This window comes from Pipistrellus hanaki, assembly GCF_964339955.1.
Source record: "Pipistrellus hanaki genome assembly, chromosome: 17".
In the NCBI taxonomy this organism is placed as follows: domain Eukaryota; kingdom Metazoa; phylum Chordata; class Mammalia; order Chiroptera; family Vespertilionidae; genus Pipistrellus; species Pipistrellus hanaki.
The window spans coordinates 48728170-48743279 of record NC_140519.1 but is presented as its reverse complement, the minus strand read 5'-3'; the positions used below and the strand labels follow the sequence as shown (position 1 = coordinate 48743279).

General features: G+C 50.5%; 1 protein-coding gene and 1 long non-coding RNA gene across 21 annotated transcripts in view; one reads left to right on the top strand and one right to left on the bottom strand.

The window, feature by feature from the left end:
- LOC311612048 overlaps positions 1-15110 on the bottom strand; it is a 107919-nt gene that overhangs the window by 9049 nt on the left and 83760 nt on the right. The gene's annotated exons all lie outside the window — the stretch shown is intronic.
- PTK2 (protein tyrosine kinase 2) overlaps positions 1-15110 on the top strand; it is a gene marked incomplete at its 3' end in the record, with an annotated part of 100853 nt that overhangs the window by 48853 nt on the left and 36890 nt on the right. For 9 of the 20 annotated variants that reach the window (XM_084864663.1, XM_084864662.1, XM_084864664.1 and 6 more), the window contains 8 exons: positions 1017-1134; positions 2845-2875; positions 4544-4596; positions 8698-8778; positions 9715-9732; positions 12114-12170; positions 13662-13682; positions 14717-14814. In XM_084864663.1, coding sequence (XP_084720789.1) covers positions 1017-1134; positions 2845-2875; positions 4544-4596; positions 8698-8778; positions 9715-9732; positions 12114-12170; positions 13662-13682; positions 14717-14814 — 477 coding nt within the window. The remainder of the gene's footprint in view (positions 1-1016; positions 1135-2844; positions 2876-4543; positions 4597-8697; positions 8779-9714; positions 9733-12113; positions 12171-13661; positions 13683-14716; positions 14815-15110) is intronic. The other 11 variants (XM_084864661.1, XM_084864644.1, XM_084864654.1 and 8 more) reach the window with 5 other exon arrangements.

Genomic DNA, 15110 nt, shown 5'->3' with positions numbered 1-15110 from the left:
CTGTAAACTGTTGTTTCTCAGACCCCGGTGTCTGGCCCCAGAGCCTGGGTTCTCCATCAGCGGGAGTGAGCCCTGGCCAGTGCTGCCGAAGGGAGCCTTTCTGAAGGTGGCCGGGAGCACCCACGTGCTGAGTCTGGCCAGCGCGGGCACACACTGTGTATGGAAGCGTGTTAGGCGCTCCCCACCCCCCTGCGGTGCATGGTGCACGGTGCACGCCAGGCCCCGGGCAGCCTCCCGGCGTGCTCCCCTGCAGCGCCTCCACCTGTCCTCAGCCTCGGCCTGTGGGCGTTTGAGGCTCTGGAAACGCATTGATTCTTAGCGCGCAACCAGACGATAACAGTGGAACCTTGTCGCAGATGGAAACTTCCTGCAAATTTCTCTTTGCTTTTCCCCAAGTAACTAGGGGTGATGCAGGCAGGCAAGTTGTTCTCTACAAGGGGATTGCCAATACTATGTGAAGGAGCACAAGCCTGTTTTTGAAAGTCAAGTACAGCTTTGATTGTCGCCTGGATGGCACTCAGTGGCAGGTTGTTAGGAATGTTATCAAATGCATGTTTTCTGTTGGAAAGAAGGATGTCTACGCTCTTAGGCAAAACACAGCTGTACCTGCTTAAGGATAATGATATTTTACTCATTTCCTTTCATTTGGAAAAGCTACGAAGGATGGTTGACAAAAATGTACTCCACGTTGGTGTAGTTTCTACAGTAAGCTCCACCTCAGCTTCCTGGTCATCTGCATGCTCCCTCCCGAGGGGAAATACTTTCACCTCCTTGTATTCTAGAAAGCGAGTCTCCGTGTGAGTGATGCTTCCGTTTTCGTCTGGGTTTGCCTTCTGTCTCAGTCTAGGAATAGCGTCTTAAATATCACATTTCCTTTTTCCCTCAAACCTGATGACAAGCCTGTCTCACTCCCACTCTCCTGCCTTCACGGCATCTAGAGGTCTGATGTCAGGCGCAGCTGTCCCTCTGGTCGCGGGGAGAACAATAGCGGCTCTCTCTCGGTCTGTTCCCCTTAGCCTCTGACGGTGACAGCGCCGTCCCTGACCATTGCCGAGAACATGGCCGACCTGATCGATGGGTACTGCCGGCTGGTGAACGGAGCCGCCCAGTCCTTCATCATCCGACCCCAGAGAGGTGAGTGTCTGTGTCGGTTTGCGCGTTCCTGCCGAGTTGTGAGACGAGGTACGCCGCAGCCTGGAGCCCTTTTCGATGACTCTGAACGTGGATGCAGACGAGTGACTCAGCCTCAGCCTGCATTGTGGTTTCCTAGGGAAGCGGCCCAGCTCCGCCCTCGCCTGGGTGTGATAGCTTAAAGGAAGCTGGTGGGTTGTGTTCTCTCGGTGACCTTAGTATTTTAAATAAGCTTTTGGGATAATGTTCTGGGGTTTTTTTGTTTTTAATTTCTCTTCTAACTCATGTAAATAAATCCTGAGGTAAAAGCAGCGATTAGGACGAATGATGACCCTGGCAGGGGGTTGTATTGCTTCAGAGATGGAGTGTGGGTTGTGCAAAGCAGTAGGAAGGGATGTGTCAGAGGCTTGGGCCTCTGAACGTCAAAGACAGCTTTCCCAGCAGGACTGTCGCTTGGGGAGAGCAGCGGGAAACGCGGCTTTGGAAGTGGGTCGCCTGTGGCTCCAGTCCGAGCCTCTGCTGCCCTCTGTGGTGCCGCCTCTGTGGCACCTCCTCTGAGCCCAAGTGTGGCCCGTCTTCTGTGGGCTTGGGAGGGTCAGCGCTCCCATATGGTGTAGGCCTGGGACTGCGCCAGTGCACACGTGTGCCGTGTCAGTTCTTGTTTCCCCTGGCTGCCATGGCTCCATGTGATCGGGACGCCCTCTGGGAACCCTGACTTTGAGATGGCTCATCTGGGAGAGACACGTAGCACCGGCTTTAGAGCCTGGTAGGTGGCTCCACAGTCCGTCCCCGCAGGGCAGCCAGCTGTGTGGCAGGGGACACAGGATCCCTCGCACGCACCAGGTGGCAGGGTGGCTCCAGAGGAGAGTCCGCAAGGGCTGGGTGGGTGTGCCCACGTGAGCAGGCTGGGTTTATCGTGGAGCGTCTAGAAAAGTGTGAGGAGCCCTAGCCCAGTGGTCAGCAAACTCATCAGTCCACAGAGCCAAATATCAACAGCACAATGATTGAAATTTCTTTTGAGAGCCAAATTTTTTAAACTTCTAACACCACTTCTTCAAAATAGACTCGCCCAGGCTGAGGTATTTTGTGGAAGAGCCACACTGAAGAGGCCAAAGAGCCGCACGTGGCTCTCAAGCTGCAGTTTGCCGACCACTGCCCTAGCCGATTTGGTTTAGTGGAAAGAGTGTTGGCCTGCAGACTGAAGGGTCCCGGGTTCAATTCTGGTCAAAGGCACATGCCCAGGTTGTGGGCTTGATTCCCAGTAGGGGGTGCAAGAGGCAGCCAATCAATGATTCTCATCATTGATGCTTCTATCTCTCTTTCCCTCCTCCTTGTTCTCTGAAATCAATAAAAATATGTTAAAATATGAAAACCACGAGGAGAACAGAGAGCCTTGGACCAGGGGTGAGAGGAGCAGTGTGTGTGCACGTGTGTGTAGCACAGGAATCATTTGGAACCTTTGTTGCTGATAATAAGCTCATTTATCAAAAAGTAAAACTGTGGGAAGCCCAGGCCTTTGTTATGAGTGTTCCCTGGGACCGTAAGGCACCTGGTCTTGGAGAGCCTCCTGGGAAGACACCTTGCATCGTTTGGTCACTGTCACACTTGAACTTCCTTTAAAGGGCTGTTGCTGAGATACAGCCCTGATTTCCACGCATGCTCTTCCGAAAGGAATAGAGGGAACCTCACCATTGTCTTTCCTTTTCTCCCCAGAAGGTGAACGGGCTTTGCCATCGATACCAAAGTAAGTGCTGCCCTGTGCACGTGTGACCCCCTGGCTAGAGACTGGAAACCACTGCTCCCTTACCGGCCTGGCAGCCAGGCACACACCTCTGAATGGGCCTGCAAGCGTTTGTAGGTGGAAATGGAGGCCGTTGTGGTCAGTGAGGTGTGAGGGTGTGACGAGAAGCTGCAGTCCGATCAGTAGGGAGCTCAGGGACAGGCAGAGTGGCGAGCCTGGGGCCGGGTAAAAGGTCAGTCACCGCTGCTCCTTTAGGAACCTTTGCGGATGCGCTTCCTCCAGCTCCTTGTTGCAGCCAGACCTGTCACCTCTCAGGTCTCACCCGCCTCCCTGCCTCTGGGAACCTCCCAGGAGCCCTGTCCAGAAGCAGCCTGTGTGCTTTCCCGTAACATACCCGACTTCACGTAGCCCTTACACTTTGCACACCACCGCTTTGTTCGTCCACACCCCCATGACTTGGGTGAAGGCCAGGGTCATGTTGTGTCCTAGCCCTGGGCGGTGTCTGGCACACAGTGGGCACAGTAAGTGTGTGGGTGAATGGAGGGATGCGGGCGGGGCTTTCTCTTAGCTTTTAGACAGGGTGCTTCACAAACTCAATGATGTTTAATAAATATTAATGTCCCATATCAGGCCAGGAACTAATGCTCAGAGTATCTTCAGTTGTGGACAGTCTTTAAGGATGACTGAGGATTAGCACACAGGAAGCGTAAGTGTAGACGTAAATGTGAGTGGAGAAGGTGCCAGGTTAGAAACAGTCAGATACTAGAGAACCTGAATAAATAAAGCAAAGCTGAAGTCAGAGCAGCAGTCCCTGTTGTTGGCATCGAACAGGAAGTGTAAGAAGGTGACTTTCAACAATAGACAGCAGACCCTGGGGAAGGGGTCCCAGGTCTGAGCAGCAGGGAACGGGAAAAGGTAGAGAATTTCATAAATGGAGCTCAACTCCATGGCTTTGTGCTGAAAGCATTCCTCACCCAGGTTCACAGTTTCATAGGGACTGTTTCTGGGTCTCAGAACCGATGTGCTGGTTAAGTGTCAGCTTTTCCTAGTTGCTGTTCCGTATACCGGGCAGAGTTGTACTCAGGACTTCCATAGCCAAAGCCTGCATGTCGGGGAAAAGCTTCTTTTGTAAAAAGATCGAAGTGACTGACTTCTAAAGATATAGGGTTCCTTTATTCTGTGTTTTTCAAACACTTTTAACTGAGCTCTACTTTCATTTTTGTAAATGTCACTAAGACCTTCGGCCAGCATTTTGTTTTATGTGGATAGATATATAAACCACTAACGTGGCGCCATCTCCTGCCACCAGTAGCCAGATACGTGAGCTCACCTTTTCCAGCCTGTGGGTGGCGGCGTCTGCTCGCTGCCACCTGCTCGTGCCTGTGCTCTGGGCGCGGGGGCCGTCCTGAGCGGGGTTTCAGACTGTTCTAGAGAGCACACCCAGCTCCAGCTCAGAGAGCCTTCAGTGCCACCGTCACTTCTGACCTTTGAGAGTTTAGGGCAGCTTGGTGAGTTAGGGTTTGGGTAGTAGAATCCAGTTTGGTCCAAAGTCCGTCCTCTGAGATGTGAGTCTCCTCGGGAACCGGCCTGGTCCCCCGCTGCCCAGTGTGGTTTGAAAGCGTGATGCCGCTGGTCCAAGCACATACTCACAGCGTCCCCTCTCTCTCGCAGGCTGGCCAACAGTGAGAAGCAGGGCGTGCGGACACATGCAGTCTCCGTGTCAGGTAAGGGGCTCGGCCCGGAAGCCTGTGGCCAGCTGCGCAGGCTCCGCTCTGCAATGCGGTAGGAGGTGGCAGGTTCCCTCCTATTACGGCCGCTCCTTCGGAGCAGCTGTGAGTAAGACATTCTGCCACCCGCGCCATCCCTTCACCTTCGGCAAACAGGTGTGAGCATGGCTCGTAGTAATTTTATAGATGAGATGTACATGTCTAATTGCAGATTACTCACGATTATATGGAATTCCAAGTTATTCTTCAGTTTTACTGTCATGTTAGTCATACCTACTGTGAACATTTTTTGAATTGCCATTATAATTTAGTTCAGCAGACTTCAACAGAACATGCTTTGTATATCATTGTTTCTGAAAGTTCAGAATATGTGAAACATTTTTAGATGGTTTTTGTCTTTCACAATTAACGTAAAATGGTGTTTGAATATTGCTTTTAGAACCATAGTTAAGGTAATGGCTAAGCACTATCTTAACTATTTGTTGGCATGATGAGTGTGGTGTACTTGCCTTGGTGTGTTTTCAAAATGCATGTGTCCTTTTCCCCATTGAAAATGTGAAAATGGGAAGTGGGGTGGGGGTGGGAGAGGAGAAACAGCATCTTGGATGGACCCAAGTTTGCTCCCTTACAATACACATTATATATGTACACACACAGGTCTACACATGTATCTGCACACATGTGATCTGTTCTTAGGTATATGTCACATTTCTAACATATGCAACAGCTTCCTAGCAGCTCTAATATCTGACAGTCTGACTTAGGAGAAACCTACCTCCTGTTAGTGTAATTTGTCCTGAGTCCAAATTCCTAAAGTTCAGTTTTGTGCTTCTGCCTGGTTGATGACTGGCTTCTTTCTGTTTCCCAGCATGCACATATCATCGCTCTCTCTTACTGTGCACACACACCCCTAGACCCCTCTCAGGAGTATGTGCGGTATGGACACGCTGAGCAGACACCCTAGCGGTACGTTGTGTACGTTCGAGCACCCCCTCAGAAGGCACTGAGCACTTCCCGCAGGGTGCAGCGGAGGGTGCTGTGCCTGAGCGGAGCTGTGCTGGTGGGCGGTGTCCAGGCCTGCCGGCTGCAGGTGGCCAGTAAGTGACAGATGTTTTTAGATGAGTCTGTGCTGGCACTTAGAGGAATGCGTGCAGACAGCAGGAAAGGAGAAAGGCAGGGACAGTCGGAGCCATTCCGATGATCCCTGGGAGCCGCTCCCTGTGATTGGTTCTGGCCGCTTTCTAGGAGGTTTGAGGCAAGGGCCTTGGAGGAAACAGAGCCATCTGGTTGGGAAATAGAGCCATCTCTGACATTCAGAGACGCTGGCAGGCCCTCACTCACTTCATTACCAAGGGAAGACAGTTACTAGGCCTGAGCAACAGCTGCAGTTGGTGCTCAGTGTGTGGAGAGTTGGCCTTTGACATTAACACCAGGTTTCTCTATAAAAGTGAGTGAGACTACAGAAAGTCTAATGTAGACCAGTGTGCTTCTTTGGGCACATTATTCTGGGCCTAGAGTAGGTTTTCAGCCTAATTACCAAGTGGGTGGTGGTTTTTGTTTTTTCATGAGACTGGTGCATATGACAGAGCACAGGTAGAACTTAGGACCCAGAGGCCCATGCTTGTGATACAGGGTCTGTAAATGTGGTCACAGCGGGGGTGGGGGTGGGGCGTGGATCAGGACAGGGCTTCAATAAACTTTAATAACCTTTAAGAATGCATTAATAAAATATGAGAAGCCCAAGTGTTATCTTGCAAAACGTATTGCTAATATCAAAAGGCCCCATTATTTATTTTCTTGGAAGAGATAAACTTGAAAGTAAGTCTGGAAATGTTTTAATGCAAATTTTAGAATTTGAACTCAAGGTTTCTCCCCTCTCCCCCCGGTGTGTAACATGCTGTGGCTGCATATGATTGTGGAATTTATTCAAATCAGCCCGCATGTGTCAAGACAAAAATATATTTGATACCTTACAGGCAAGAAACCATCCGAATGTGTGGGTATTGTCAAGCTTTTGAGTGTGTCATTTTTAAAACTTTTCCTGGGGAATTTTATCCTCAGAGAGGGTGGCACTGGTCCGCTCCTCCGCACTCACACCGTGCAGCCGCTGAAACAGGTACGCCCGCAGCTGGCTTAAAGCACCAAAGGCGAATTTCATCTACAAATGTTTCTAAAACTTAAGGACTCCTTTAAAAAATATCTGCTGCAAGAAAACACACAGCAATTCCTTAACACCACCTCTCCCGTGGGTGCACAGCCCCCTCTGCCCTGACCTCTGCCGGTCACGTGCAGTCTGCTGGTGGGGTCAGAGCAAGCGCTGCTCCCACTGCTGCCTCTGCCCGCCAGCCGGCAGTCAGGTCTGGCCTTTCCTTCTCTGATGGCAGGTTGCTTGCTGAGGGCATGGTGTGCTGTTTTCCCACTCCGGTCTGGCTGCTCCATCTCTGTGCGGTCATGCTGGCCCCTGCATTCCTGCCTTTCCTCTGAGCTGGCCGTTAGGATCCAGAAAAGTGTGATCAGAGTCGGGGTTAGTGGTTTGGCTTTTTTTACAAAACTGCATCCTGGGTGATGCACATGCCCCCTGGCTGTCTTTCTGCAACATCCAGGGCAATTGATGGAGTTGTGTGTACGCTGCATCTGTTCTAAAGCTCCTGTGAGCATGTCCTAATGGACCGCCATCCACGCCTGTCTTCCATGAGGGTTGGTTGTGTAGCTGGCTATGTCTGAGGACATCTTCCCCTCATCAGCTGCTCCCCACACTGAGGGATGGTTCTTTCCCTCCACCCACCAGGTTCTAAAAGAAGTTGCCTCCCTCCCCAGGTGAGGTTGTTCAGGGGCTCCTCTTCCTGAGCCTCCTGCGGAGTTGATGGGTTTTAACATGCTGAGGGCAGGACCGTGACCACCCAGGCTGGAGGATTTGCCAGAAGGACTGTTTTTTTTTCAGAACTCGGGGCTGAGATCAAATTAATGTGGTTAGCACTGAACCATCCTGTCAGGAAAGGAGTGGGACTGAGAGACCTGGTCACTTATGTGACTGAAGGTCAGAGGACTCACTCACCGCGTCGACTGGCCTCGGCATCCCCCGCTGCTGGACCCTGACATGGGCTCTTCCTGGAACCACACCTGACGTCCTCATCTTTTCTTTTTTTCTTTTTCTTTTTTAAAATAATTCTTTATTGTTGAAACCATTATTACATATATTCCCCTTCTCCCCTCCTCCCCCATTGACCCACTCCAGCACGCCCCCGCCCTCCACGGCAGGCTGTCCCCACTCCCCCGCATCTTTCTTGATGGGTACCTGTGTGTTTGCGGTTACGTTTTCATGCCTCTTCTGTCACATGTCACTGCTCCATCTGAAAAGGCTGTGCTGTGTGTCCCTTGTTTGAATTCCCTGTGACATGCCTGCTACTGCCTGCTCTACTGCAAATGCTTCTCTGTTTCTCACTGTGCTGTGAGCTCCTGGAGGCTGGGATGTGTCTTGTTGATCCAGCAGGTGCCTCCTCTAGAGATAGCTAACTTTCAGATGAGCTGTGAGTGTGTGAATAGGGGAGTGGATGCGTAAATGATGCTGGTGGGTAGAGAGCTTGGCAACCTGTGTATCCAAACATCCTCATCGCCAGTGTACACAAGCGGTCTGTGAGTCTGTCTTTCTGGTGATTTAGGGGACATTGCCCACAAAGCTCTTTCACAGACCAGGATCTGATGGGCCAGTTCCTGCACCGTTTTCTTTGTGATTGAATGGTAGGTGTTCGCGAGAATCTGGAATCACGTGTTGGTCTTCACTGTTCATCCTGTTTTGTTTTGTTTCGGTTTTGTTGTTTGTAAAGGTGTCTGTGCCTTCACTTGGCTGACTGCAGGTTCCTGAGATTCTCCTGTGTCTTGCTGGAAGTTTCTGTACTAGTGCTAATCTTTGCTAAAAGAGGAAATTGCATGTTAAAATATTAATTTTTTTCCAAGCCCAAGTTAATCATAGTAAGAAATTATGTGTCAGTAGTCAAAGTATTGCAATTTTGTGTTTATTTTATAGCTATGTCTTAAAAATGTTTCTTTTGTATTGAAATAATGTTTCTGTTTTTCTCTCTCTCCCGCCTCTTTATAAAGGAGTGAGTCCCTGCCAGCATAAGGCTAAGAAACCTAGGCGCTTTCTCCCCTTGCTCTTCTGTTCCCACGAGCCTCCCACGGGTACTGCACCCCTGTTTGCACAGGCCCTTCCCAGCCGCAGCCGCAGGCGGCATCTACCAGATCGTGTAGATGGTCTCGGCAGAGCACATCCTCACAGGGTGCCTGCCTGTGTGCCGCCCGCCCAGCGCCACATGGGCGAGTGTTTGTGTAAAGGTCTCCGGGCAGCTCTGTCCATAGCAGACTGTTTTTGCCTGTTTGCTGATGTGTGCTGCATGGCAGGGCGAGAAGGAGCTTCCGGTTCCCGGTGGGGTGGGGGTGGGGGTGGGAGCGCAGGACTGAAGCTGCTGTGTTTGCACCGGGGTTTCCTGACGGAGCATGCGGCTGGATGCAGGGCGTGGCCATGCGCCGAGATGCTTCCGGGCTTTGGGCCGCTGTGGAGGGATGCCGGGCAGCAGAGGCTGCCAGGCCCCATGGAGAGGGTCCAGGAGGGCAGACTCCAGCGAGGGAGCAGGAGCTTCTCCCAGCACTGGCGGATCCAGTGGACACTGGCCCCGAACCCACCCCACCGGCCGCATGCGGGGGCTCACCCGAAGAGCCGCCGGGCTGCCCTGCTTCCCCTGAGCACACACACCAATGACACTCGCTTTCATCCTACCAGAGGGTCCCCCTTCCCTTCGGGGACTGGAGCCATTTTAACACTTAATTGTGAGAGGCAAGCCAATTAACTTTGTCCGGTGAGGTAGAGGTAGAGACCGACTTGAACCCTACTGCACCGCAGTGCAACTGTGTAACATGCTGACAGCAGTGCCTTACGTCAAGCAGACACACGGCCACGTCTTTCCTGTGTCTTCTGAAGTAGACCTGGGGGGGAGGGTAATTTTTTTGTTTTCCTTACACTTTGATTTACTTGTCATTTTAATAGTGTTTTCCCTCTCTCTCCTTCCTCTCCTCCCTCCTCCCACTCCCCCTTTCTTTGCATGCCACCTGGATCTGCAGATGAAGTTAGTGGGGACGGTAATGTTTTTTACATTCATGTTACTAATGTGAGATGGCTGTTTGCTGATGTCATGTAGCTCAGGACAGGGGAAGGCAGGAGGTGGTTGTGTGACAGCACGTGTGCGGATGCTGGTGTGAGCGCACATCTCATGGGAGTTGCTTAGGGTATCGATGTGGAAAGAACTCCATTTCTTCACCACGTCTCCCAGCACATTGACTTGTAGTGCATAGTCATGGTGTATTTCTCAGCGTTTGTTATTCAAACCCAAGTTGTAGAAAAGTGGTCCATACGTATCGTTCGGCAAGACTCGTCCCCCTTGAGAGCACAGTGCCCCCAAGTGCAGGATCTGAGCCGTGCTCCGTGTGGGAGGGGGCAGAGAGGAAGGAGGAAGGACTAGCCAGGCACACACACTGGCCCTTAGGGAGGTGTTGGCTGTGTGACTGCTGTTTCCCAAGCCGCTGAGGAGAGCGCCAGGCACCCGGAAGTCTCCTGCCCGGCAGGGTCTCCTTTGCCCACCCGTGCCCGCGTGTGGAGGAGGCAGAGTGCGCCAGGACACTGGGCGAGGGCACTTCTCCTCTGGCGGTGAGCGGCTGCTGTCCCGGCCACTCTCATCTTCGTCCCCTTCGGGGAAGCTCCCAGGTCAGCGGGGCTGGAGCAGTGCGTCCTGGCCCTGCAGCCGGAGCGAGCGCCTTCCAGGTGCTCCGGGGAGGCCGGGGAGCGGCTTCCGCTCGGGATAGTTCCTGTGCGGGCGATTCTGTCCTGCAAGTGTGGCCACGGATGACCGAGGCCACCAGGAGAGGAGTGCCAGGTCCCAGCTGCAGCCGCTGTGCCCCCTCTGCCCGGGCTGTCCTCAGCTCCTCTCCTCTGCTTGGTCTCCCCGTCTCCCCGCGGCTGTGCAGTTGCTGCGGAAGCACAAGTTGGTCGTGAAAGCATCCTCACGCGTGCTCCCGCATCTGAATTCTGATGCTGTGAGGTAGGCAGGGCCAGTGCTGTTCTCCCCAGTTCAGACAGACTGACCTATGCCTTCTGCCTCGTAGTCCAGCCAGGGGTCCACAAACCCAGGTCCACGGGCCACACACGGCCGCCTGCTGTTTTCACATTGCCCCGGAGCTCAGAGTGGTCACTGCGTGTTCTAACGGGGGAGGGAGACAGAAGTAGAACAGTATTAGTCGCATGGAAACCATATGAACTTCAGACGCCAGTGTCCATAGCCGGTTTTATTGGAACAGTCATGTGGCTCAGCCACGTAGTGGCTGTGCTCTTACCCATGGGTGTGAGCCACCTGGGTGAGCATGACCAGCAGAGGCAGTGTGAACAGCATGTGGCCTCTTAGAGGAAGTGCCTGACCCTGGCTGGGTCACTGGCTGGTGGGCAGGGAAGAGCAGGTGGGTGGAAGCTGTGAAGTGGGTCAGCCCCCCTGAGTAGCTGGGAACCTAGTCACTGAGCAGTTGTCCCCTGTGGGACAGATGGCTCATCACTCCCTGCGGGCCGAGGACCAGGCTGTGAGAATGGCAGGTGCTCAAGCCAACATGAGGGGAGAGGGCCACCGTGTCCTGCCGGCGAGCAGAGGGGCTGGTGACAGGCCCACCTTGTCTGCAGCCTGTGGGCGCTGGAGAAGTCGGGAGCCTGTGCAAACCTCCCCCCCCCCCCAACTGTGAGGGGCTTACCGCCACTGCCGCCCTCCCGGACGCCGGGGCGTCGGGCTCTTCCGCTGCGTGTCCTACGCCAGGAGGGGCTCCCATGTCTCCCGCTTCAGATGAGAACCTGGCACTCCTCTCAGTGTCTGAGCTGCTGTTCTCTTCCTACTATGTGTCTTTGTATCACCGTTATTTTCTCACATACTGTGATACCAAGCCTTTCCAATCACAATGCCTGAAGCTTTACAAGTCCCCATTTTAAAAAGTTGTTTATTTCAAAATGGTTAGCTCCTGTTTCTCCCTTCTGGCCCCACATTGCATTCCAGAGTATCTTTTGTTAAGCTATCTCACACAAAGAAAGTAAAGCTGTTGGCCTAAATCGGTGGTCGACAAACTCATTAGCCAACAGAGCCAAATATCAGCAGGATGTGTGTGAGCTCCGTCCGCGTGGAGACGGAGGCCAGGGCGCGGTTTTCCAGTGCTGCCGGGCTGCGGGAGCTCTGCGTGGTTGTCTCATGTCTTTCTGTTTCCCAAGGGCGTTCTGTGCCAGCTCTGCTGTTTGCTGAGAAACAGTCTGCCTTCTGACATAGTGGGGCATGATGTCGCTGTCACCTCCAAAATGACTCAGGGCAGCAGCTGAGTGACTGTGTTAAGAACACGACAGCACAGTGGGGTCCAGGCAGGCCATTGCCTCCTCACATGGTCCCACAGGCCCGGAGGCCGGGTGTGTAACCTCCGCTGACCTGTCTCCCTCCCTGCAGAAACAGACGACTACGCCGAGATCATCGATGAAGAGGACACCTACACCATGCCCTCAAGTAAGCGGCCCGCCTGCTCGGCGCTCATGCCACAGGCTCACCCAGCACTCAGACACTCACTGTCCTTCTCCGCCGAGCTCAGTGCCTCCCTGTGACACAACACTCCCAGCCCCCAGAATTCCACACTTGATGTGCCTGAAACTCAAATGCAAGTTCGTTTAGTTACAGGCTTTTTGTCATTTTGCTTTCGGGCTCTGTGATAATGTGATTTTATTGATTAGAGTATTTCCTCTCTAGAGTGTTATTTAAAGTTTAAAATATCTGTATTTAATTTTTAAATATGTCTGTACAGCGACTTGCATTTCCTCTTGGAATTGTTGTTTTTTCTTTTTTTTTTTTTTTAAAATAAATTTTTATTGATTTCAGAGAGGAAGGGAGAAAGAGAGAAACATCAGTGATGAGAGAGAATCATTGATCAGCCGCCTCCTGCACATCCCCTACTGGGAATCTCGCCCACAACCCAGGCATGTGCCCTTGACCGGAATTGAACCCAGGACCCTGCAGTCCACAGGCCAGCGCTCTATCCACTGAGCCACACCAGCTATGGCAAAATGTTGTTCTTTACTGCCCTTGACCAACCAGCTACAAAGAGCTGCTCTGATTCAGCGCTGCAGCCAGTGGGAGGTGCGGGAAGCTGACCCCCCGCAGCCTGGGCACAGCAGCATCCCGCTCTCTGCTGAGCTACCTGCTGCCTGAGGAGGATCTGGAAGCCCGGGTCTGCCTGGAGTCTGTAGTCCCAGAGCTAGAATTGGAGATGCCCTTGGAGAAGCAATCCCATTTCAAAACTGGACTCTCCCTCTTACTGAGGCCCCGTTATGGCCTACATAACTCGAGTTGACATCCTGATTTCAGTAGAGCTGTGCATATTTGTAGCATGTTTGGGTGCTTTACCCTGTTGTGTAAATATTTTAAAAGATTTACTATGTACATTGAAGAGCTGTTACCAAAATACTGAGGAAACGGCCGGCCTGCGGAGGCATGCGCAGTCCCGGGTGGCCCTGGGCCCTCTCAGCCCTGTTACTGGAGAGAGATGTGGAACAGGCGGGCGGAAGCCACACTTCTGTGAACTTCTGTTTTGACTTGCAGCAGCAATTCGGGAAAACGTTAATTTTTGTTTAGCATTTGCTATTTGCACATTCCTGTAGAGAATCCAATTTTTTATTTATATATTTATTATTCAGAGTTGACTAGTAAATGCCCAAATGGCTACTTTCACCCAGACCCCCACAAAAATGAGTTCATGAACTAGAACTTGGGAGTGTTGTTTTTATCACACTGAGTTAACTGGAGGGGGGTAGTTTTTCCTTGTGTCTGGTCCTGGGTTTTTTGTTTGTTTGTTTTTGTTTTTTTTTACTCGTATTCATGGGTAAAGTATTTAATAAAGTGAATATTATTGACATGTACTCTCCATGTTTATTGTTGTTAACTTAATTGCTATTAGCTATTTCTAAGCAAGGTCTTCAATTTTTCTCTCTCTTAATTGCAATACAGAAAGCTATGGAATAGATGAAGGTAACAGGATCTTTTAAAATAACTGCATTTGCTTGCAATTGCAACCTATGGAATGATACGGGATGTTTCTTTTATTTTTAAGCTATTTTTCATTGATTTACCCATGCTGTTAATTGAATGGAACTACTAGCTAAAGGATTTTAAAGAGGAAAATCATCTAAATTTTGGGTTGAATTTCTGCATGATTTATAACTTGACAACCCAGAGGAGAGTTGTCTTCTTCCATCGGTGATCACACCAATGGGATATGTGCAGTAAGGGCTTCGTGGAGGGCTTCCCTGACTGGGAGAAATCAAAATGCATACGAAGTAGTGAATTGATTAGAACCGATCTCCTAGGTTCCTAGTGGATATTCCTTTCCATGTACCTCTAAATCATTGATTTTGTGTAAATCAACCATCTTATACATTAATTTGAGGCATATGCTCTCAAAAATATAAAATACTCATAATTTATGTGATGTGCTCAACCTGATTCCAAGTCATCTAATTTTGAAATTAATTTTTAGAAGCTACCTCTTTAAACTCTTTTATCTCCATGAATAATATTGAGATAGGGTTATAATAAAGTGGAACACTCTTAAACTTTTAGAACATACAATTACTCACGACAACTTTTTTGTTGCCTCCATAACTTACAAATTTAAGTTATTTGTAAGATAATTGCTTTAAATAACTTTTTAGCCTTCTTATATTAATACCTGAACTAATAGCACTTATTAATAAGCATATGTTAATATTTAGAGAAATTATTTAAAATATCAAATAGATATAAACTAAATCAGACATTAAAAATGTGAAAACAAGTCTGCCTGCAATAGAACTCGGTGTTTGGTAGTTTAATCCGTGTCTACAGACACGTGTTCCTGTAAAGATGCCGTTTAAGAGAATTCCACGGGGTTGAAAGCGTTCCTAGGAAGATGTGCCACTGTTGACGTTGTTACTCAGGGGTGTTCATGAAATGACTGTGTAGTGTCATTTCCACGTTTGGTGTGGCTGTGCTCGTGAGTTTGACATGTGGATCCTGTCTTGCAGCCAGAGATTATGAGATTCAAAGAGAAAGAATAGAGCTGGGACGGTGTATTGGAGAAGGCCAGTTCGGAGATGTGCACCAAGGCATTTACATGAGCCCCGTAAGTCCCGGAGTCTGGCTGCTCTGACTGATTAAGCTGAAATGGCCTTTGTTTGTCTTCATAAGCTCTGAGTTCTTCAAGGTATTTGCAGTTGGCTTTTTAAAGCTCATCATGTATGTCAACTTCCTTAATATATTCAAAAATGACAAAATAGCAAAAGAGCTCCTGGAGTGCTGGGTCTGTCTGTCATCCTTTACTCTTCCAGCCTCTCCATCAGTTCTAGATGCCATAGAAGATCGCCCCATTGGCTGGGGTTAACACACAGCTGACCAAAGTGAACAGCAGCCAGCCAGTAT